Here is a 25,501-nt window from a genome sequence, read left to right as displayed (position 1 = left end):
TCAGCTGAAGGGGAGGCAGTTTTTACGTGAATTTCTGCTGCTACTAGAAGAGCGAAGCAGGCAACAGGTGGTGATTTGGTTTGACAGTTTCACACAATACACTGTGTGCATTTGTTTCTGAGTAATAGTACAGTGCTAAGACAATGACTTAGACACTGAACTGGAGCAGTTTGTTTTTATTATGTGGTAAATAATAAACAAATATAACTATTTTTGTTTTTTACCCACCAATCACGTCACTTCAGACGTATGAAGCCGTGGACTCATAACCTTGGTCAAAGCATATCTATGGGAGTTACAAATCTGATAAACTACCAAATGGGGCTGGAATTTAATAGTGGAAACTAAACATAGATAGATCTGAGCAGGACAAAATAATCTTCCAGAATATGACCATTTTACAGTCATAAATAAGTGCATATTTTTAAAAAAAGGACAACACTAAGTACCTAATGTACAATTTTCTGATATGCACTAACAGTGTGTGCGTGCGTGCGTGCGTGTGTGTGTGTGTGTGTGTGTGTGTGTGTGTGTGTGTAGTGAGTGAAGTGTTATGAAACAATGTGTGTATAGTGTGTGCTGTGACTGATAGTGAGATATTAGTGAACAATGTGGCATTACATTATTTAATAAGTTATTTGTAAAAAAGTATTGCACACCAGGAGTAAATCTAATGATTGTCTCTAACTATAAGTCTGTTTAGCTTATTTTTAAATTGATCTAAATTTGTAAATACTTTGACATGTCCTATATCCTTGTAAAAAGAGATCTACGGATGAATAAAGCTACTACTACTACTACTACTACTACTACTGCTTACATGTGGGATTGTCAAGTTGCCTATAATTTAATGATGGATTTAGCCATTAAGCTACACTGTATAATGCAGCAACAAGAGCATGAATAAACAGCCTTGTCAGCAATGATCATGTCACAAATACATTTTCCTAGATTTACATTTCTGTTCCATCTCCTTAGAGTGTCATTACAAGACAATGGACCTGTCTTTAATTAGGTACCAATCTTTTTTTTACAGTCTATATGCAAAATTATGTTTCTGAACACAAAATATGAAATACGTATGACGCCACAACGCAAAGAAGGATGAAGCTTATATATTTACCAATCACTGAGCTAGGATCATGTGTAGCAGAGTTGTCAAACGCACATAAATATAAACTTTACATTAGACATAAAGCTGTCGGTGTTTAAAAAGAATAATTTTGTTAGTAGGTAATCCAGTTAGACAATAGAAAAAAAAATACAGGAAAAATAATGTAGGTATGGAAGGCTTGGAAAAATAATTCCGAGAGAAGAGTCAATGACATTTGTGATAAACAAGTTTTCAATGACCTGTTCTTGTTTTACTTTTCTAATAATTGTAAAAATAAAGCATCAAATCTAAATACACTGATTTAGTGTATTAAATACTGGATCATTTTCTGCACGTGGCACAGTAAATGGATGTGACCCAGTAGTACTTACTCTCAATACGCTCCATACGATCTGTCAGATGCGTTGATGCAGAAGAACGGCGGTCTCTGTCCATGAGTCGACTAGAAGCACCAACTTGTTGATAGGACGTATGCTGTTGCTGCAACTGCTGCTGAGAGAACCCTCCAGGTTGCACTGGAGGTGGTGGGGAACGTGGCCTCGGAAGAGCATTTGTATTACTGAAACAATTTTCCCAGTTAATTTTTCTGTTCTGATTTGTCATAATTGCTGCTACATAAAAAAGTTATAAATATTATTTTAAAAATTAAGACTCTGTTCAAGAAATCAATATAGTATACATACTTTCTCACTTTACATGTTAAATGATGTTTATAAAACAGCTACGGTAGTACATACAATATTTACGGAGTAGTTAGTTAGTTAAATGTTCGATGGCCCACTTTGCAGGATATATCACAATGACATGGAGTGAGTCAGTTTACAGACTATCAGCTTAATTTGTATTTAGATATGGCTACATGATGGCCATTTACAGACGAGTTCAAACAGCAAAAAACAATTTACAAATTTGCTTATAACGAAAAACAAATATTTCATTTAATAACACAAACAAGAAGGTAACAAGAAACTTCCCAGCAGATTAAAACTGTGTGCCAGAGTGAGACTCAAACTTGGGATCTTTGGCTTTTACAAGCAAGTGCTCTATTGACAGCTACCCAAGCATGATTCATGATCTGTCCTCACAGCTTTACTTCTGCCAGTACCTCATCACTCACCTTCCAAACTTCATAGAAGCTCTCCTGCAAAACTTGCAGGACTAGCACTCTCGGAAGAAAGAATAGTGCGGAGACTTGGCTTAGCCATAGCCCAAGGAATGTTCCCAGAGTGAGTTTATCACTCTGCAGCAGAGTGTGTGCTGATATGAAACTTCCTGGCAGTTTAAAACTGTATGCTGGTCCGAGATTCGAACTCAGTATCTTTGCTTTTCACAGGCAAGTGCTCTACCAACTGAGTATCTAGAGAACTTCTGTGAAGTTTGGAAGGTAGGAGATGAAGTACTGCAGAAGTAAAGCTGTGAGAAAGGGTTGTGAGGCGTGCTTGGGTAGCTCAGCCAGTGGAGTGCTTATCCAGGAAAGGCAGAGGTCCCAAGTTCCGAGTCTTGGTTCAGTGTACAGCTTTAATCTGCCAGGGAGTTTCATATCAGTGCACACACTGTTCAGAGTGAAAAATTCAGTTTTCAAGAAAGTAACACTTTTGCACTAAATACGCAGCAAGTTTCTTTGGTTCAAATGGCTCTGAGCACTATGGGACTTAACTTCTGAGGTCATCAGTCCCCTAGAACTTAGAACTACTTAAACCTAACTAACCTAAGGACATCACACACATCCATGCCCGAGGCAGGATTCGAACCTGCGACTGTAGTGGTCCCGCGGTTCCAGACTGTAGCGCCTAGAACCGCTCAGCCACCCCGGCCGGCCAAGTTTCTTTGGAAAAGAAGGTTTGTCTACAAGGAACTTTTTCAAATTTCTTTCAAATTTAGCTTTGCTATGAGACAGGCATTTACCATCATTGGATATATGATCAAAGATTTTTATAGCAGTATTATTCACCTCTTTTTGGGCTATCATAAAATGAAGAGTCAGACTTATCTCAAAATAGAATGGAAGAATGAATCACATCTACGCAAAAGAACTGCAGATTACAAATGATTCCCAAGTTACATGGATAAACTGTCATACTACTCCTTAAACATAGCAAAAGTTCAGATTTCTGAGGGCAACAAAGAAGCTTATCAATATTGATAAGAATGCTGTTCAGCTACTGCTTCACAGTTGTTTTCCCACTGTAGCTGCTTCCAGCTATTCCATTTAAATACTTTAGCAACACCTCTTTTGTTCTTAAAAGTTTTGTAAATAAATGGCTTAGAACAACTACTAACACAAGAATTGTGCTAAAAGAGAGAATTAAATACATCATATTATCTTCATCTTTAACAATGTCAGGAAAAGATAGATTGCTACTTAACGCAAAGATGACATGTTAAGTTGCAGCCATCCACAACTAAAAGACACTTTCACATTAGCTCTTGGCCACAGCCTTCGTCAGAAAAGGAAACACACACACACATTCATTCACATAACACACATACACATTCATTCACACAAACAAGCACGTCTCACATACATATGACCACCATCTCCAGCAGCGTGGACCAGGATGCCATTGGAAGAGTGGTTTGATGCAGCTTTACACACTATTCTATCCTGTTCAAGTCTCTTCATATTTGTGTAGCTGCTATGAGCTACACAGCTTTGAACTGGCTTCCTGTATGCAAACACTGTTCTACATCTAGAATGTTTAAGTCCACACTTCCCTCCATTAACAAATTAGGTATTGTTTGATTCCTTACGCTGCGTCCTAGCAATATATCCCTTCTTTTAGCGAAGTTGTGCCATAAAACCTTTTCCCCCCAATGTGATTCAGTATTCCTTCATTGGTTATCTGACCTACCTATATAATTTTCAATATTTTCTACTTAATCTTTAACTAGTTGTGTGTGAATCAAACATTTCCTTTCTTTTACCTTGGTAAGAAGTCTGTATTACAGACACATGTTTTGTTCTCCTCTTTCGTTAGTGTGTATATCTTCTACAGTTTGGTAACTAGCTAGTTTGCTCTTTTAAATGGCAATGAATGCATGGTAATATGTCCAATATTCATGTAAAGCAACCACTGTACACAGAGAATTGATATGTATCAGTGAAGGACATGTGCTTATGGAATATTTAAGTAGATATCTAACTAAACTGAAGATGTACTGGCAGGTAGGACCAACAAATTTTCTTCAATGGGGAGACATTATCAGCAGTGGATATCATTCAGCACATCATAAAGAACAAAATGCAGAAAGTTTTACAGGTTATCAGAACCTAATCCAATACATAAGAAAATATAAAGCAAAGTACAAGAAGTGATGTAAAGACTCTGTATTGTTTGACTACACCATATGCAATAAATCACTACAGTTCATCACAACAGCCAATATTCTGGCATTATCACTTTATATGAAAATTTTACATAAACTAGTTGTTGTAAAAGAGATTCAAAGCTAAGCTTCATACAATTAAAATTAATTATCAGGAAATGACAACTAAGGGAACTATTTACAAAATTCTTGATGTTCAAGTTTGTGTATTATTCTCCTGCCATGATTCACACATGGAGAAGCCTGAGGAGTCATGAGTTTATACATCATACACTCAGCCAACTCCAGTCAGAGGCATATAGACAAATAAACTGTCTGTACTTTAAAAACAGGATTGCTCTTAGACTTTCTAAAATCACCTTCCGAGAAACATAATATATTAATTACACATGTATCATATAGAGACTATGAGGATAAAATTAGAAAAATGTGGGCTCCTACAGAGGTGTTCAGGCAGTTGCTCCTCCCATACACCATTTGCAAGCAGAGTAGAAAGTGGTTAATGACACTGATGCATAAAACTCCCCCCTCCCCCCAATCCGTTGAAGATTACAAAAATCTTGAAATACAGGCTATATTCATTACGACACTGGTAAGCTACACTTTAGAAAAATGGTACACCAGCGGCAGCCGCAAGGGGATGCATGCAACTATTTTGACAGTATACATCCGCTTCTTATTTAGTGATATGAACTCATCAATGTCTGATGTTACAAGCAGTCAGCTTGCATGATAATTACACAAAAAACTTTGCATTAACTGAAAGTTCCTTTATCATATAAAGACACCACTTATAATTTTTATGAGCTTTTATTATGCTTCCAGTCTTCAAACAATGGGGAACACTAATTAGGCCTTAAAGTGGTTTCCTTCTGTCCAACTCCCTTTCAGATCTGTACAATTTGTTTCTTCTTGTTTCAAATGTGCTTTGTGCTCTGGCAAATGTACTATCTTTATTTGTGCATTACAATGGTGTGAAGTTAATGAGACATGTGGTGTGAAGATGTGCAATAGCAAAAGGGAATGTATCATATGGCACACTAGCTAATACATAATTCTACTGTCTGCTACTCTCGAGCACTTTGACTTTGCATTGACCATACCATGTTCATTTTTGTGTTAATGTATGCATGGTGCTGGCTAGACTATTATTTTAATGCTTGTCATGGATAAGATAAGGAATAAACACCACAAATTACATGAGAAGTTCACAAAAACAATGTTCTATGTATATCCATTCGCGAAGAGATAGTCAAAGAGAGAAACAATGCCTCCACATAATGGATGCTCCAGGGTTTCCAGTTGTCAGGGGAGAGAAAGTTGGCACATGAGATGTGGAAAAGAAACAGAAAGCAAAAAATCACTGCAAAGTATTCTCTATCTCCCTCCACATAGAGAGTCCCATTTTGATTATTTTGGTATCCCACCAGACACTCTTGTATGTCAGATGAGGAGTTGTTTGCATTTGAGAGATGGAGTGATTGGTGACTTCACTGTACATGGCATGAGTGCCACCTACATTGGCGAGTGCCTCTGGGATCACAGCTTTCCTGTTTTGACCACACAGACTCCTAGGAAAGTTGCATGCTAGCATGAGGGCAGATCTTGTTTACTTGACCTATATACACTTTAATCAGTGTTGTAAATTCTTTGTGCTGCCACACTCTTACAGTTTCCATGTTTGTCCCGTGACAAGCCTTTGGCCTCTCTGCCCACCAGGGTGTTTTCACAGGCACCACACATCATGGTATGTACTCTCATTCCAAATGTTTTTATTGGATGCTACCATCTCCTTATGCAAGATATAACAGTTGTTGATGAGGACTTGCTCTCCAGTATACATTTGTTTTTAGTGATAGTGTTGTATAATATTACCACCTTGGTCCCAGAGGAGGAGCTGCTGAAACAGCAGCAATAACAACAACAATAATTGCAATAGCAGCAACAACAGTTGCAACAGCAGCAGCAGTAACAGCAACAGGGGCAAAAACAGGAGCTCATCCAATTGCTGATCACACGATTGGCGGCACAAGCACCAGCTATGCAGCCTCCCGTGTCGGGCCCATTTGCAGGTTTTTATGAGACCAGGGATAGGTGGGAAAATTACCTATGCAGTTTCAAGCTGTACAGCCAGATAAGGTGCATCACTGGCTGTAGATCAGAGTGCTTCATTGCTGTCGAGTCATTAGTTTGTATGAGGTGGTACAGAAATTATAGTCCCTTCTGTGCCGGCTGCTGTGGCCGAGCAGTTCTAGGCGCTTCAGTCCGGAACTGAGCTACTACTGCGGTCGCAGGTTCGAATCTTGTCTCTGGCATGGATGTGTGTGATGTCCCTAGGTTAGTTAGGTTTAAGTAGTTCTAAGTCTAGGGGACTAATGACCTCAGATGTTAAGTCCCATAGTGCTTAGAGCCATTCAAACCATTTTGAGCCCCTTATGAACTCTGAAAAAGTAGAATTTTCAGAATTGTGTAAATTACTAACACACTACTATAGTCAGCAAACGCACGTATAGCTGCCTACCAACAGTTCAATCAATATCAAAGTGTCTGAGGCAGCTGTATGTGGAATGGATAGCTGAATTACAGTGGTCAGTATGTATATGTAATTTTGAGGGTACCCAACACAGCATTTGTTATGCAGACTGCCTAATTCACGATGTGATGGTGCAGCTGGTGCTCAACAGAACAGTACAGACTAAAGTGTCAGCATATTTGGATCCAACGTCACATGAGGTAACACATATTGCAGAGTCGAAGAATTGATTGCAGCAACACAAAATGTGTTTTCAGATGATTGGGAGGTGGAAAACTTGTCGAGTTACACCAGTGGCTCAGGTCCCCATCAATGGCCATTGAGATTTTAGCAACCATGTAATCAAGGTGGTTGGTCAAGTGTATAAACAGAATGTGTTCTGCGCATCCTGGTGCTGCAACAAAGGTGGGCAATGTCAGAGACTACTGTCAGTCTCTGCTACCAGAGTCACCCACTGAATTCACAAAAGATGCAGAGTACCATACTTCCACAGTGTCAGAGTCACCCCTATCATTATGACAGTCTTACCCAGATTGTTGGTCATTATGTGAGACGAGACAACAACTCTATTTCGTTGCAACTTGGTGAGGCTGCCTTATGCCAGGACATTCAGCAGCTGTGTGCAAGAAATGACAGTACCCAGCACTGCGGAAAAACTTTCTCATGTTTGCAATCAAGCCCATGAGGACCTCAGCAAGCCTTCAGTCACACCATGTCATGACACACTTGTAGACAGCTGACGGTTGTAAAAAAGTTTCAATGAGATACAGCGACTTCAGCAAGTCTGATCAATTTAGATATTTATCACCTTGTAGGTTGCCCAACTTACACTATCTCTTATAGTGGACAATGGAGTCCCTTTTGGCAGTAACTACTAGTTGCAATGACCAGATACAAAAATGTGGAACACCAGCTCATGCTTTTGGTTGTAAATTTACAGTTGGCAGAAAACACTTTTGCACTTGATGCTTACAGTATTTCTTGATTTGAACTGTTTGATACAGTAAACCTTGTCTCTCAGGCAGTCCCATTTCAGAACTTGAATGCATTGCTGCAGTCTTCACTAAATTTTTTGTAAGGATCTGGGTAAAGCCACCAATTTTGAGGCCTGTATAACATTGAAACTTTGGGTTGTTCCTAAGTTGTGTCACATCCACCCCATGCAATTTACTAAGTGAGATAAAGTGAAAGCAGAACTTGACAGGCGGCAGAATCTTGGAATGGTGTCACTGATTTCATCAAGCCAGTGTGCCACCCCCTAGTCGTGATCCAGAAACCTAATGGCAATGTTGGACTTGGTGGCGATTTCAAGGACACTCAACACACCCTGCATACTACACCCCAAGCAGTTGCTAGCTAAGTTGGCCGGCAGTCATTTTTACAAAACTGGCCTCAGAGATACACACTTGCAGTTGCCACTGGATGCTGAGTTTCGACAAATTTTAGTATTAAATATTCCTTGTGCGATTTGGCAACTTACCCATTTGCCATTTGATGTAGCTTCAGCTCCACAAATATTCGGCTTCAGCTCCACAAATATTCCAAGCATTTACTCGAGCAACTTATCAAAGACTTTCTGTGTTCCAACAATGATTTAGAAGGCATTTGGGTTACTGACACCATGAGTGAGACAGCATTTGCAAAATCTGTGCGCAGTTTATCAGTGAATTTTAAAGAATGGCCCTTGTTGCATGCTTCAAAAATGTAGTTGGCCTGCCCCTCCTGCCCCCCCCCCCCCCCTCCAACAGTGCAATACTTGGGGTACATGCTAATTATGATTGGTATATGCCAGAACATATTGTGGCAGTAGAAAATTTGTCAGTTCCTAAGAGTATTAGAGACATACAGTCATTTTTTAAGTAACTATGCAAAATTCATTCCATGGGCTGCTCACTTTTGTCATCCAATAAATAACCATTGTAAGAAATGAGTGAAGTTTGTGTGGATGGAGGCATTCGGTCAGTAATCCAAAACTTGAAGCAGCACCCTCTACTCCAATCTGTGTTTGGCCATGTAACCCTTTGACTCTGGCCACTGACATGTGTCAATACGGAAATTGCACTATGCACTCTCAGAAAAATCCTGATGGCTTGGAGCACCTTATTGCAGTCAACTCTAAGATCTTGTTGGCAGCACACAGAAATTATTCTTGGATTGAGAAAGAGGGCTCAGGATCATATACAGAGTAAAAAAGTTTCATGTTTTCTTGTACAGCATCTTATTACATACAATAAGCAACTTATCTCACTATTTGGTCCCCAGCCCAAGCTCCCAGACAGAAAGGCATATTATCTACAGTGGTGGGTCATGTTTCTGAGTAATTATTCCTATGATACTCACTACAGCCCCACCTCACAGCACGCAAATGCGGATCCCTTATGCCTGTGCGTCGACTGCGACAAGCAGGAGCCAATCTGTTTTGTGCTGGACCAGAACCTTCAGGGTACCCTTGATGAATTTCCTTTGACAGTGCAGCACAAAATGGAATTCAGCACCTGACCACATAGTCATTCCATCCATCATCAAACACAAATGTTTAACTGCTGACCAGGATGTTCAAATCAAGACTAAAGAAAATAGTCACGGTGTTACCTAGAGAGGATGCCCTGAGTAGTTTTTAGGCATCTTACCACACAACACCCATCAACATATTCCTGTCTGGGAATTTGGTGGCCAGCAGGCCAGATGAGTGTTCCTCGTGCCACTCTGTAGCAATTCTAGATGTGTGGGATATTGCATTGTCATGCTGGAATTGCCCAAGTCCATCGGAATGCACAATGGACATGGGTGGACGCAGGTGATCTGACAGGATGCTTACATATGTGTCATCTGTCAGAGTCGTATCTAGACGTTTCAGAGGTCCCATATTACTCCAACTGCACATGCCCCACACCATTGCGGAGCCTCCACATGCAGTGTCCACGAATTCATGAGGTTGTCTCCATATCTGTATACGTCCATCCGCTCAATACAATTTGAAACGAGACTCGTCCGACCAGGCAACGTGTTTCCAGTCATAAACAGTCCAATGTCGGTTTTGACAGGCCAAAGCAAGGCATAAAGCTGTGTGTCATGCACTCATCAAGGGTACACAAGTGGGCCTTTGGCTCTGAATGCCCATATGGATGATGTTTTGTTGAATGGTTTGCATGCTGACTCTTCTTGACAGCCAAGCATTGAAATCTGCAACAATTTGCGGAAGGGTTGCACTTCTGTCAGCAATGTTTGAGGTACACTTGTGAAATGTGTATGGGAAAATCCCCACTTCATCGCTACCTCGAAGATGCTGTGTCCTATTGCTTGTGCGCCGACTATAACAGTAACCGATCAAACAACTGCCCCAGACACTTGTTGCCAACTGCAGTGCCGTATTCTGCCTGTTTACATATCTCTGTATTTGAATACACAAGCATATACCAGTTTCTTTGGTGCTTCAGTGTATATTACCATAAAAATTTCTGCATTAGTTTAAAAATTAAATGTAACTTACCTCTGGGAATAGAAGCTGCTGGTCCGTGATGTAGGGGATGTATCGATGAAGTGTGGGGTGACAGGAGGTGGTGGAGGAGCAGGCCTCCAGCTGCTAGCAGCAGATGGTGCTGGCTTTGTGTCCCAACCAGAATTCGGTGTGACACCTGTATGCCTCTCCCATGGCTCACGTTCTCTTTCCCAGGTTGCTGTCTCCCAGCCACTCATGCCTATACCTTTCTCCCAAGCTGCCTTATCAGCCATTGCATTTGCACTTGGCCTATCCCATCCATTCGTTGTAGGTAGTTTTTCCTCTATGCGGTTTGGAGTTGTTTTTTCCATCCGTTCTACCTGCAGAAGATGTAACAGATACACAGATTCCCCAGGAATAATGTATTGATAACTGTAAAATAAAATGTACAACTTTGGCTTTTAAAAAATGGTAATTAATGTTTTTATGGTTTCACATGAAATTCCAACTTCAGTTCCTCAAGAAATAGAAGTAAGTGTTGTATTCTATGTTTACAATTGATTGATTAATTTTATAATACAGAGGAACAAAAAAAAATATTGGAAGCAAATATCTTGTCAAAAGATTATTTACACTTAAGCAGACAATGTAATTATTCAATGTAAACTGATGAGACAAACTCAATGGAAATATGAGGGTCATTCAATAATTAAAGAGACAAATTGGTCTGGGGAAAAAACTGTTAGCAGGGCAAGTTTGGTACTTTTATGACTTTAAATTGGCATCACTGGGATGATCCCTGCTCAGCTGATATATCAACATTGTTTTGTTTATAACCTCAAAAACAAATTTCAAGATGGTGAGTCCACTTGAAATGTCCACATTTGTTAACAACGTTCTATTATTTGTTTTTTACTTGCTGTAGGTGAAAAACCAGTGAATATACACTGTAGAATGCCCAAAGTTGATGGTGAAGGTGGTTGTATGAATCGCGCAAATTTTTACAAGTGGGTAGAGCAGTTCAAAAATGGTCATGACTCAGTGACTGACGAATATCGTTCTGGCCGACCAGTTGCAGCTTCAACTCCCTCACTTGAAAATTGAATTGATGACATTATTCGTGTCGACCATCGTGTGACTGTGGAAATGATAGTTGATAAAGTTCAAGTTACTACTGGTACAGTTCATAAACATTATCTGTAACAATCTGAAGCACCGTAAAACGTGCAAGATGGGTTCCAAAGGAGGTGATGCGGCTACACAAGGAAACAAGGCTGAGAGTGTGCTCAGAGCTAACAAAACATTATAAAAGAGAAGGTGAGCACTTACTCAACAAAATTTTAACTTGTGATGAAACTTGGGTTCACTATTATGAGCCAGAATCAAAAAAGACAAAGCATGGAGTGGAAGCACAATAACTCACATGTCAAGAAAAAAATCAAAACCCAAGCGTCAGCAGGAAAAGTCATGTTGACAGGGGTTTGGGATACTGAAGGTCCAGTTTTTCATGATTATCTCGAAGAGCAGCAAACAACGAACAGCCAATATTGATCAGATTTGCTTTTAAACAAGCTGAAGCCAGTCATGAGAGGGAGACATTGTGGATCTCAGAGGAGAAGTGTGATTCTTCAGCAAGACAACCCACATCCTCATGTAGCTCAACTAACCCGAAAAACCATTGACAAAACAGGCTAGGAAGTACTGCCTCAACCCCTTACAGTCATGATTTAGCACCTAGTAATTTCCATTTGTTTGGTGCACTGAAGGAGGCATTACGTGGGAAAAGGTTCCAGGACAACGAGGACATAAACAAGTTTGTGGGAAACATCAAGATAAAAGCTTGTAGCCTGTTGGAAGAAGTGCATAAATGTTCAAGGGGATTATGTTGAGAAGTAGAAAAAGTATTGTTTTGTAAAAATAAACACTTTTTTCTCGAGGCCAATTTGTCTCTTTAATTATTGAATGACCCTCACGTAATTGAACTTGGGGCAAAAAGTACTCTATGCAAACATTTATATAACGTTCCTGTCTCAATTTTTCAATTCAAGAATGTTAGGAGAGAATTACACAATTGTCTATGATAACAAGTTTTGGATCTAAAGAGCCTCTTCAGAGACTGTACCAACTGCCTAAACCATTCTGCTAAAGATGTGCTTATGGTATAAAAAAGAAGACAGTCAATGCTCCGTACAGAGAGATTAGGGATAGTTGGTGGAACTGACTTAAAAGTAGTGGTCTATCCTTATATACACATTATATTCCCTCTTGAATTTTCTATCAATGTAAAACTATGTCTGAATATGAAAAGAGGTGGTACCTGACTTCGGACAATATTTGTTTGTTGTACATCTGATCGTTCTTCCTTGCTAACACCTCGAATGTCTGCAATGGAGTCAACAGAGTCCCACCGACCGGCTAGAAGAAAATCAGAGTGGCAATGAACCAGAACACATATTTTAAATTCTATACAAAGTTGAAATGTACAGTTTATTAATAAGCAAAGGTGTATTTCTGACAAATGAATAAATATCTAGTTTTGAAAGCAGACTGTAAGATATATGAACAAGATTTAAAATGAAACAGGAAATGAAAGATGCACCAGTTATTTTTTTCTGAACAAGTTACAGGAATTTTATACTCTATGAATCACACACAAAGGAGAACAACACATACAAGAAACTGGTGCTAAAAACCAATTATGAGCCTGTTGCCACAAGTACATTAACCACGGATGATAAGCCTTCCACTGTCCTCTAAACAGAGATAAAAAGCTAAAGTATTTTATTGTATAAGTTGCTCATTCTGTCAGACCCATGGTATTCAACATTACCTGCCTAAAAAATACATAACTTAAATTTCCAATATATTGTACTGTAATAGTTAGCACAACTCACTCAGTTGCTGCTCTAGCATGTGTCGGCGATTATCTTCTAACTTCCTCACTGGACGAGCATCTTCTCGCTTAGCAGGAAGAACAGCTGGCTTCTCTGGTTTGTTACTTGCCCTGCACAGATATTGAAAAGGGCATACAATATTTGTACTAAAACTCATTTTCAGTCTTATTTTTCATAATAAATACAGCATTCTAGTGTGTTTCAAAATCTCATATGTAAGAACAATAAATTTTAAGTTAAAGGAATTAATGAGTCAGCTGAGGAAACATATTCTATGAAATGGAAATAATCTGTGCTACTTATAATGCTACATATCACCTGCTTAATGATCTCATCATCGAAGGACTATAAATACACTCCTGGAAATGGAAAAAAGAACACATTGACACCGGTGTGTCAGACCCACCATACTTGCTCCGGACACTGCGAGAGGGCTGTACAAGCAATGATCACACGCACGGCACAGCGGACACACCAGGAACCGCGGTGTTGGCCGTCGAATGGCGCTAGCTGCGCAGCATTTGTGCACCACCGCCGTCAGTGTCAGCCAGTTTGTCGTGGCATACGGAGCTCCATCGCAGTCTTTAACACTGGTAGCATGCCGCGACAGCGTGGACGTGAACCGTATGTGCAGTTGACGGACTTGGAGCGAGGGTGTATAGTGGGCATGCGGGAGGCCGGGTGGACGTACCGCCGAATTGCTCAACACGTGGGGCGTGAGGTCTCCACAGTACATCGATGTTGTCGCCAGTGGTCGGCGGAAGGTGCATGTGCCCGTCGACCTGGGACCGGACCGCAGCGACGCACGGATGCACGCCAAGACCGTAGGATCCTACGCAGTGCCGTAGGGGACCGCACCGCCACTTCCCAGCAAATTAGGGACACTGTTGCTCCTGGGGTATCGGCGAGGACCATTTGCAACCGTCTCCATGAAGCTGGGCTACGGTCCCGCACACCGTTAGGCCGTCTTCCGCTCACGCCCCAACATCGTGCAGCCCGCCTCCAGTGGTGTCGCGACAGGCGTGAATGGAGGGACGAATGGAGACGTGTCGTCTTCAGCGATGAGAGTCGCTTCTGCCTTGGTGCCAATGATGGTCGTATGCGTGTTTGGCGCCGTGCAGGTGAGCGCTACAATCAAGACTGCATACGACCGAGGCACACAGGGCCAACACCCGGCATCATGGTGTGGGGAGCGATCTCCTACACTGGCCGTACACCACTGGTGATCGTCGAGGGGACACTGAATAGTGCACGGTACATCCAAACCGTCATCGAACCCATCGTTCTACCATTCCTAGACCGGCAAGGGAACTTGCTGTTCCAACAGGACAATGCACGTCCGCATGTATCCTGTGCCACCCAACGTGCTCTAGAAGGTGTAAGTCAACTACCCTGGCCAGCAAGATCTCCGGATCTGTCCCCCATTGAGCATGTTTGGGACTGGATGAAGCGTCGTCTCACACGGTCTGCACGTCCAGCACGAACGCTGGTCCAACTGAGGCGCCAGGTGGAAATGGCATGGCAAGCCGTTCCACAGGACTACATCCAGCATCTCTACGATCGTCTCCATGGGAGAATAGCAGCCTGCATTGCTGCGAAAGGTGGATATACACTGTACTAGTGCCGACATTGTGCATGCTCTGTTGCCTGTGTCTATGTGCCTGTGGTTCTGTCAGTGTGATCATGTGATGTATCTGACCCCAGGAATGTGTCAATAAAGTTTCCCCTTCCTGGGACAATGAATTCACGGTGTTCTTATTTCAATTTCCAGGAGTGTATCATAAAAGGTCTGGCATCGGTGACAAGAGACAGTGGTCGTGCGTGTGTGTAAGTTGTGCTTGTGTGAATATGTTTGTTTTTTCTATGTTAGAAGGAGGCCTTTATGGCAAGATCCCACATTTAACAGACTTTTTGTTGTACTTGTCTGCAACTCAGCATCTCCTCTATAAGGTGAGTAGTGATCCATCCTTTTTGTAATATTGTCATTTTAAAAGGGAGAGTTACTTAAAAAGTATTTGGTGCACACTAATGTAATATTACACAGAAAACTGTGAATGTCACAGGCTTTTTCTATTGCAACACAGCTTGTAGTTACATCTATGGTGCCTTCATTTCAGTTAAGACAATCGTTACATAATATAGGCAAAAGTACACAATAAGATGAAACTCTAAATCGATGATATTGTGTGATCTTTCCTTTCACATGTTTTACATGATGGTCTCACAAGTGGCAAATTTTCTTCTCCTATTTTAAACTAGGATTTTAGTGGACAACAAGAGTGAGATATTTATTTGTTCTAAGTACTTTCCACTTATACGACATTTTAATCCTTTGGATGATTTCTTGTTTTCTACATGCTTTATTGTTGTAATTTTTATTTAGTTTAACAATCTGCTATCAACTGAGGGCACACATTTTCCATAAAATACACTGATTTTAAACCTGACATTTTGTCATACACTATTTTAAAAATATTTGATCCCAGCATCATTGATCAACCTCTCACATTTCTGTGGCATTTTCTCTGTGATACATGGTAGTATGATGTTTATCTTCATCAACTGTCCATCATGATCACACAACATATTCACTGGAGAGTAAACAATAATTGTGGAGTTACACTGTACTGATTAAAGCACTGTAGAATGTAAAAAATAAAATGAAACACATAAAACTGTATGATCACTTGGCAATGGCTACATGCATGTAACTCATCATTTTCAGTGTATTGCACTGCTATAATCCAATACAAAAGGCCACAGTGGTCAAGCTATCCCAATCGCTACCACGAGTTGTTCCATTACACTGCACTTTAGTTACTTCATGGAAACTCTGCACTTGCACTTTACTGATGAATAATGGAAGAATGTACCATACCATAGCAACTTCTATTTTGAGAAATACAACTATGTAAGTGCTGCATACGCTAACATATACCATTTTAAGCAAATGTTTAGCTTCCTGCCAAATAATGCCTCATTTATGTTCCTTACAAATTGCCTGGTCATAACTATATGTTACACAGTATTGTTTTTTCAGTGACTTGCTTCTGTAAATTTTTAAACACTGATTGTACGCAAGTGTAGAGTTTTATAGAGAAATGACTGATGGGTGGTGTCATAACCCATGTCCTGTAACCACGCCCCTTCTTCTTGCCAGTGTTTTCCATTTGTTTCTTATCAGTCCACCTAATTTTCGACATTCTTCTGCAGCAACACATCTCAAATGCTCAGATTCTCTTCCGCTCCGGTTTTCTCAATGTCCATGATTCACTACCACACAATGCTATGCACCTAACGTACATTCTCAGAAATTTCTTCCTCAAATCAAGACCTATGTTTGAAACCAGTAGATTTCTCTTGGCAAGGAATGCCCTCTTTGTCTGCGCTACTTGTGCAGTCCTAAAGCATCGATTGCACACTAAGTAGCACAGCATTGCAAAATGGCATCAAGAAGATGCCAACCTGCGTGCCAATGGAAAGAGCACCGCAGTGCCACATCTCCAGGAAGCATATAAAATTAATTGTTGGTAAGGCGGGTATCAGGTTGAGATTCATTGGGAGAGTGCTTAGAAAATGTAGTCCATCAACAGAGGAGGTGGCTTACAAAACACTCGTTCGACCTATACTTGAGTATTGCTCATCAGTGTGGGATCCGTACCAGATCGGGTTGACGGAGGAGATAGAGAAGATCCAAAGAAGAGCGGCGTGTTTCATCACAGGGTTATTTGGTAACCGTGATAGCGTTACGGAGATGTTTAATAAACTCAAGTGGCAGACTCTGCAAGAGAGGCACTCTGCATCATGGTGTAGCTTGCTCGCCAGGTTTCGAGAGGGTGCGTTTCTGGATGAGGTATCGAATATATTGCTTCCCCCTACTTATACCTCCCGAGGAGATCACGAATGTAAAATTAGAGAGATTAGAGCGCGCATGGAGGCTTTCAGACAGTCGTTCTTCCCGCGAACCATACGCGACTGGAACAGGAAAGGGAGGTAATGACAGTGGCACGTAAAGTGCCCTCCGCCACACACCATTAGGTGACTTGCGGAGTATAAATGTAGATGTAGATGTAGATGTCATTACTGAAGAGAGTTTTCATTATTATATAGTGAAATTTACTGCAGTCTTTCTCTTCTCTCATTCCTACTGCCAAGTCCACATTATCCCATGACCCTTTCTTCTATTCCTTCCCCTACAACCAGGTTCCAATTGCCCACAGTTATTAGATTTTCATCTCCCTTTGCATACTGAATTTATGTTCAGGATCCTCACAAACTTTTTCTTTCTCTTCATCTTCTGCTTGCGATGTTGGCGCATCTAAGTGAACTGTTGTTGTCAGAATTGGTTTGCTGTCAAATCTGATCATTACAACCCTATCATTCAACTGTTCACAGTAGCTCACACTTTGTCCTACTTTCCTATTCAAAATGAATCCCATGCCTGCTTTACCATTTCTGCTGCTGTTGATATTACCCTGTAATGGTCTGACCAGAAATCCTTATCATCTTTCCATTTCACTTCACTGGTCCCCACTATATCTAGACTGAATCTTTGAGATTTCCCTTTTCAAATTTTCCAAGCTTTCCTACTAAATTCAGCATCTGACATTCCACACTCAGACTCGTAGACTGTTCCCCTTCTTTGGTTATTCCATCTTCTTCTTATAGTCACCTCCCCCTTGGCAGTACCCTCCTAGAGATCCAAATGGGGGGCTAATCCAAAATCTTTTGCCAATGAAGAGATCATTATGACACTTTCTCAATTACAGGCCACATGGCTCATTGATATACATTATGTGTCTTTAATGCAGTAGTCTCCATTGTCTTCTGCATCCTCATGCTGTTGATCAACACTGATTCTTCCACCTTTTAGTGGCAGTATCCCACAACCAGAGCAAGAGAGTGCCCTGAACCTCTGTTCGCCCCTCCACCCTCTTTGACAAGGCCATTGGCATTTCCAGGTTAACTTCTTATGCAGGAAGCCTTTGGCTGCCATTGCTGATGACTTTTATTCAAAATTTATCAGTGGATTGGCTCAATTTTGGGACCCATGACACTTTGATTAGTAGTCAAAGATGCTACCTCTAGACCACAGGCTTTCTATTGAAAGCATCTGTCATGCTGTTATAAGTTAAACTGTTACCTACAACATGAAACAGTGACTCTTATACTCTTCAGCAGTAACCTTTCCCTCTGACATAAAACAGAAACAGACATTTGATAAGTTAAGCAAGCGTATTTACCTGATACTATGATTTGCTGTCACCATTTCCAATTTTGATCGCATTTCACTGCTGATGCGGAGCTTTCCTATACTTCCTGGAGCTGGACGTGAAGCACCAACTTCAAATGCCCTGCAAACACATGTGCAAATGCTGATTAGGCACAAGACAAACAGTAGTAAGGGGAGGGATCATGTCTTCAAGGCACACACCAATTGTTAATGAGCTAAACCTGGTTATTTTATGATAGCCTGTACCATTGTGAATGTGTGACTGCAGTAAATAACCAAGTTCAATGAGAGAAATAATTGCTGTAAATAAAATAAACCTGGATTTAGCAACACCAAAGACACAATGGAAAGATAAGTAACCTTTCACTGTATAGAGCAGGTGCTGGACAGAAGATAGGTGCATAAACAAGAACTGGAACGTACTAAGTTGGCTTACAATTATTTGTTTTACTTCTGAGTAAGCACACATGAAAGTATATAGTTCTGGCACTGTGGCCCTATAGTTCATGCCAGATCACTGTGCACAATTATTTAACTGTTTATATATCTATCCTTTGAAGAAGGATAGAAGCTTGTAACCTGAGATAACATGCTCTAGTAAATTATGAGTCAGAATTGTTGGCCAGTACTCACCTTTGGTTAGACCCTTGCCCCCACTACAGCTTGTCCCAGAGTCTGAGTGAGCTGTCCTCCTTTTTTAACCTTTCCCAACCTAGCCTCCCCCCCCCCCCCCCACCCCCCCCCCCCAAAGGAATTGCTAGTTCCAAAATGTGAGATAGTATCATCACTTTTACTTTTATATTTGTTAATTTTTATATGTGTTAATTAGCAGTACTCAACATTTCATCTCCTGAAGGCAGAACTGGCCAGCAATGCTGTCTCATAATTTATTAGTTTTCTCGATTGCATTTTGCTACTACTAAATGTTCTAGTTCTCATTTACTGGCCTGGCCACAACTCAAAAGCTACCAAGAGTGGTTACTTTTACTCATTCCATCATTTTTATTTCACCCAGAATCTTCCCATGCTTCATTTTTGAAAAATGAAAGAGGGATTCCACGTCACCAAAACTATTACCTTTTCCTAGGGGAAGTCTTAAGACACTTAAACCATCTGCACAAAACTGAAATATGTGTTAATAGAACATATGTGAACAATCTTCAACTAAAATAACGTACAGTCAATACAATCAAAGATAACAGTAGACAATAAAATCATGTATATAGTTGTCAGTTTTTACGTTTAGGGCTGCTGAAAATCACAACTGGATAGAGTGCAAAATAAAATAAAAGAAGAGTAAACCTAGACTGGGAGCTTATGGTACTGTACAGCATGTTTCTTCTAAAACTAAGCTTCCAATAAATATTTAAACAAAATTTTACAGTCAGCATCTTTTACCAGTTCTGGTCTATGGCAGTGAGCTGGTCTATAGCAGTGAGACATGGATTTTTAATGCAAAAACTACTCGAAAACATGGAGTCTTCAGCAAACAAAAAGAGAAGAATAACTGGGAGTGACACAAATGCAAATGAATGGATCACAGAACAACCTGCAAAGGAAGATGTAACAGTGGCCATAATGAAAATAAAATCGGAGTCTGGTGGGATGTACAGACGAGCAAGTTGATGGCAGATGAACCAAGGAAACTGAATACTGGAGACTAAGAGTTAAATAAAGGCAGAAATGATGACTCAATGGAAGGTGGGTAGATGACATTAGAAAAAATGCAGAAACAACACGTACATTTATAACTGTACACTCTAATCCTCGGAAATGTCTAAAGGAGGCTAAAATCCAGCAAAGCATGTCAAATAGCTGACAATGACAATGACAAATTAGGTGACCATTCCTTCCAAACTTTTGAAACCATTTTGTGAATGTGGTGAACAATCGATTACCGAGTCAATTTTCATACCATAAGTTCCTAACTGTCCCTCTTTGGCTTTCTTAAACAATACTAAACAGAGAAGGCCATATATAACCTCACAAACAAGATACTGGCATAGCTGAACACCAACAGTAACCAACTGGTATATTCTATTACATTTCTGAGTCTTGTATAGACCATGGTATTCTCACATATGAATAGAATCATATCTTGATACCAGGAATCAGCACATCATAATGTTAGACTGTATCATGAAAATAAAATTAAACTTGGAAAGGGAAAAAAAATTAATTTGGTGACTTTCCAAGGTCCAGTATTGAGTCTACTTGTATTGCTAATTAACAAAAATTACCTACTAATGACTTTAAATGAAGCTGCCCTAAGTGAAGCACATCAGGCACAGCCCAAACAATGAATGGACACACCTACAGCCCAAGCTGTTTGCTTCAGAGCATCAAATATGAAAAGCAAAGGAAATCTTACAATGCTGAGCATTTCTCATTACTCTGGGGCACATATTCTCATGTAGAAATTAATCCTGCAACAAGAAGCAATAAAGGAAGGAAGAAAAGATATACAGTGAGTGAGAATTTAAAAGATCCTGTTTGATGTACATAGCTGACTCCCTAGAGGACATTCCAGCCTGCAGTATAGTACAACTTCTGCTTATTACATTAAAACAATCATTTTGAGGATTCCATGCAAAGTGGGCTTTTTAGCGTTTCTGTCACAGTGTTACATATCCTGAGAGAAGTTTTACCACAGTCAACACTGCAAGTCAATCAAGATATCCAGACAAGAATGTGCTGTGTTGTTTCTTCTTATTTTTCCTGTTCAGCATCAACAGGCCTCAGGTAAGTAACAGGACAAGAGTAAGGAAAAACAATGTTTGGAAATCGAAAGTAAATCTAACAAACTGGCAACCGAAAATCCCTTTTCTCTGAAACATGGGGGTAATGTGTAGGACTGATTGTAAGGAATAAGGAAATGAATATAAGGTTTTGGTACTGAAATGTGAAGGAGAAGATCAAACCCCTGAAAAAGCAATTTTTTTAATGTTACACTACACATTTATAAACAGAATCATTAAGGCAGAATAGAAGATGAAGGGAGGGACAAAAACAAAGCATACAAGTCATAGGAGATGTAGAGAAATAAAGTAATCATCAACAAATAGTTCCCTTTAATTTTCTCTGCTCATTCATCGTGAGTTTCTTTATGCAGTATCACTGAATTTTTATTTACTTTTTTATACTGACAGAAATGGAAAGCATTCAGCATGAATGCCTTCACTGAGCAATATCAAACAGATGCTCCACTGAAACTTCCTGGCAGATTAAAATTGTGTGTCAGAGAGGGCCTCAAATCCCGGACCTTTGCCTTTCACAGGCAAGTGCTATACCACCTAAGCTACCTGAGCATGACTCCCAAATCTCCTACCTTCCAAACTTGACAGAAATTCAACTGCATACCTTGTGGGACTAGCAGTCCCGGAAGAAAGGATACTGTGAAGGCATGGCATAAGCCACAGCTTTGGTGATTGTTTCCAGAACAAAATTTTCACCCTGCAGTGGAGTGTGTGCTGATATGAAACTTCCTGGCAGAATAAAACTTTGTCCTGGACCGGGACTCGAATCCAAGAACTTTGCCTTTGCGGGTAAGTGCTCAATCGATTGAGCTACCCGATTACGGCTTACATCCCATCCTCGCAGTGTTTCTTCCGCCAGTACCACATCTCCTACCTTTATATCAGTGCACACTCCACTTCAGAGTGAAAATTTCATTCTGGAAACAATCCCCCAGCTGCAGCTACGCCATGTCTCAACAATATTCTTTCTTCCAGCAGTTCTAGTCCTGCAAGGTATGCAACAGAATTTGTGAAGTTCGGGAGACCTGTAGGAGATGAAGTATTGGCAGAAGTCGAGCTGTGAAAACAGGTTGTGAGTCATGTTCAGGTAGCTCAGTTGGTAGAGCACTTTCCTGTGAAAGGCAAAGATCCTGGGTTGGAGTCTCAATCTGGCACACATTTTAGTCCCAGTCCAGCACACAATTTTAATCTGCTAGTAAGTTTTATATTAGCACACACTCCGCTGCAGAATGAAAATGACGTTCTGACACTCCTACATTTTTATACCTGTGGTATATAGCAACTAAAATTTCATCTTATTGGGATTTTATTTTCAGTACAGAAAATGTCATTGACAAAGATGAAGATTGGTATGCATACATGGTGGCTATCGTGTCTGTCTAATGTTACTGGAACTTTCCAGATGGAGATTGCAACACAGCTTGCCCGCAAAATGTGAACATCCAGCTTGTCACCATCTTTTAAGCTTTGATAAAGATGGAATCATTGACATAATGAACAAAGGGGTGGCCCACTGACAGATCACAGACAGCTGGTGGTAGTGTAATGACTGCAGAAAGAGTGGTGATGAGATGAACCTATGACAACGCTACAAAACAATTGTAGGACTGTTCGACTGGCTATGACAAATGTATGGATGACAACAGCTAAATTTCAACAGAGATCTCAGACGGAGTGTCACCATGAGCCACTGGGAATGTTACTGGAAGGTGGGTTAAGATCACAAAATTTACAAGTGTCGGTTACCACTGATACCATATTGCAGACTTGTGTAGTGTAGAGCCAGAGTTAACTGGGACATTGAGTAGCATTATGTGGTGTTCTGCAATGAGTCCTGCTGGTATTTGAGCCGATAAGATTGACACCAACATATCTGTAGGTGATATGGTGAAAGGGCACAAGAAGCAGGGATTTTCAATGTGCAATCCTCCCCAATTTCTGGTGTCAGGGTGTAGGGAGCTACTTGATATGATAACAGGATTGATTTGGTAATGGTTGAAGCTATTATTAATGCTCACTAGTACGTGGCACAAATGGTAAACTATGTTGTCACACACTTCATGACCAAGGTAGTAGATGGCATATTCCAACAGAATAGTATAATTTCACAGGAATGTACAGATCATTGACTGGAATATAAGTCCCCTATTTGTCACACATACAGCATGTCTGCAATGTAATGGGAAGATACATACTTTCATAACAGCACCCAGTCTGCAGTCTTCATGAACTGATATGAAATGAGTTCCAGGCATGGGAAGAATTTCCTTAAGATGACACCTGGAATCTGTTTGCTTCCTTGCCACAACAAATACAAAAATGTATTCATGTCTATGGGAACCAAACCTCATGCTCAATGATGATGGACATCCGTTCCAAATGGAATGAAATTTTAATAATTTTATACCTGTTGCATGATGAACATCTCCTATAAATCTTGAAAAAATTGGACTGGTGCCATATGGTGTAACACTTCCCATTTTCATCTGCATATTTACAAAATCAACTGGTTTTTGAGTGTGGAAGTAAAGAGCCTCTTGACAATATACATGTCACTTTTAATTTAAAAAAATATCTTCAATGGGTATATTGTATCATTACTGCAGATGATGTGGAATCAGGATGAGAGACGGATGGAGGTGGTTGTAGAATGGTTGCCAGTGGACAGAAAAGTGTACTACTATTACCACTTTTTTCCTACTTTGAAATAATAAATGAACTGAAAAGATAAGTAAGTGTCATGTGGTTCCCAACTTGATGCCAATCACTCAGTCTAATGCCATTTAGTAAACCTCATTCCCCATGTTTTCATTCCACAAAATATTTGAAGTCATCATGTCCATGTCAGTAGATAGCAATGCTAACCATCATGCCATCTCTGTAGCTCAGTGGTCACTGTAGATGGCTGCCATGTAAAGAACCCAGGTTTGATTCCTGGTACTGCCAAGGATTTTTCCTTGGTGGTAGGACTGGCCAACTGAGGAGCTTCACGAATGAGAAGCAGTGGCTCCACAGTCTCAAAAGCTGTGAAAATGGTCTGTTAGAAAATACTGTGAGATCTTCAATTAGAGCAAAACAGTGGTCCTTATTCTTTTACTTTCATCCAGACGTATTTTGGTATTGTTTCATCAACAACTAGCCAATATTTGGTTGTGGATGTGGCCTGTTGCTGTACTTGGAACACATATTCATTTTCTACAGTTTGTTATCAGAAATACTTAGTCTTTCACTTTTCTACTAAAATCCATACCTCACTTCATATGTAAGGACTTACGCCTAAGTCTCCAAGATCAAAATTTGTCTGTAAGATTATTCCTGTTCTCATTGTCATTTGTAGTGCTTATCTCAAACTAATCGTTTATTATCTTGTATATAAATAGCTGCTTTGTCGTCTGCTTGGTGCAGAGCATTGCAAATAACAGTAGTGGTAAATAAGGCAGACTGCCTGATATGAACCCAAATATGGATTTCAGAAATTACAGAATTAATTGACAATGATGCAGAAAACATTGAAAAATGTATGGGTGGGAGTAAAAAAAGAGAAACAGTTTTATTTTCAACAATAACCTCAATTCTTATATTTTTAAGTAAACAAAGATATAAATTAGTGACTTTTAAAATCCAAAAATTGTGGACTAACTGCTTGATGTGCTGTGGTTATTAAAATATTAGGCTATGCACTATAGATTATATTTTGTTATTTATCAGAACCTTATCCCTGAACCAAACAGACTGAAAATTATACAATGATGGAAAGTACTTTGTGGAATAAAAATAATGGAGGTAGTAAATGTATTGATGGAGTACCTGTCAGAATATTAAAGTACTGTGCTGTACATGTTAGCCTCATACTTAGCCATACTTGTAATTTTTCCTTTAAGAATGGTCAGTTTCCTGAACTGGTTCAAGTATTCATTAGAAAAGCCTCTTTATAAAAAGGGAGAAAGGGATAATGTGGGTAATTTTAGACCTATTCATATGCCATCAGTGTTTGCTAAAGTTACTGAAAAGGCTTTGTATGTAAGGAGATAATTCATCATTTTATTTCACATATTTTGCTATCAAATGAACAGTTTAGTTTTAGGAGTGGTTTAACAAATGAAAATGCTATATTCTCTTTTCTCTGTGAGGTACTGGATAGATTAAAGAAAAGGTTCCAAAAGTGAGACATCATTTTTTTAATTTAACCAAGGCATTTGTGTTGA

General features: G+C 40.0%; 1 protein-coding gene across 1 annotated transcript in view; it reads right to left on the bottom strand.

Moving 5' to 3' along the window:
* LOC126236813 (unconventional myosin-XV) overlaps positions 1-25,501 on the bottom strand; it is a 498,803-nt gene that overhangs the window by 247,384 nt on the left and 225,918 nt on the right. Inside the window, exons 37-41 of the mRNA XM_049946408.1 lie at positions 18,551-18,661; positions 13,308-13,417; positions 12,731-12,828; positions 10,465-10,793; positions 1,486-1,673 (exon numbers count right to left, since the gene is read on the bottom strand). Coding sequence (XP_049802365.1) covers positions 1,486-1,673; positions 10,465-10,793; positions 12,731-12,828; positions 13,308-13,417; positions 18,551-18,661 — 836 coding nt within the window. The remainder of the gene's footprint in view (positions 1-1,485; positions 1,674-10,464; positions 10,794-12,730; positions 12,829-13,307; positions 13,418-18,550; positions 18,662-25,501) is intronic.

Source organism: Schistocerca nitens, chromosome 2 (assembly GCF_023898315.1).
Source record: "Schistocerca nitens isolate TAMUIC-IGC-003100 chromosome 2, iqSchNite1.1, whole genome shotgun sequence".
Taxonomy (NCBI): domain Eukaryota; kingdom Metazoa; phylum Arthropoda; class Insecta; order Orthoptera; family Acrididae; genus Schistocerca; species Schistocerca nitens.
The sequence above is the reverse complement of the archived record's forward strand: the minus strand, read 5'-3'. Positions and strand labels throughout refer to the sequence as shown.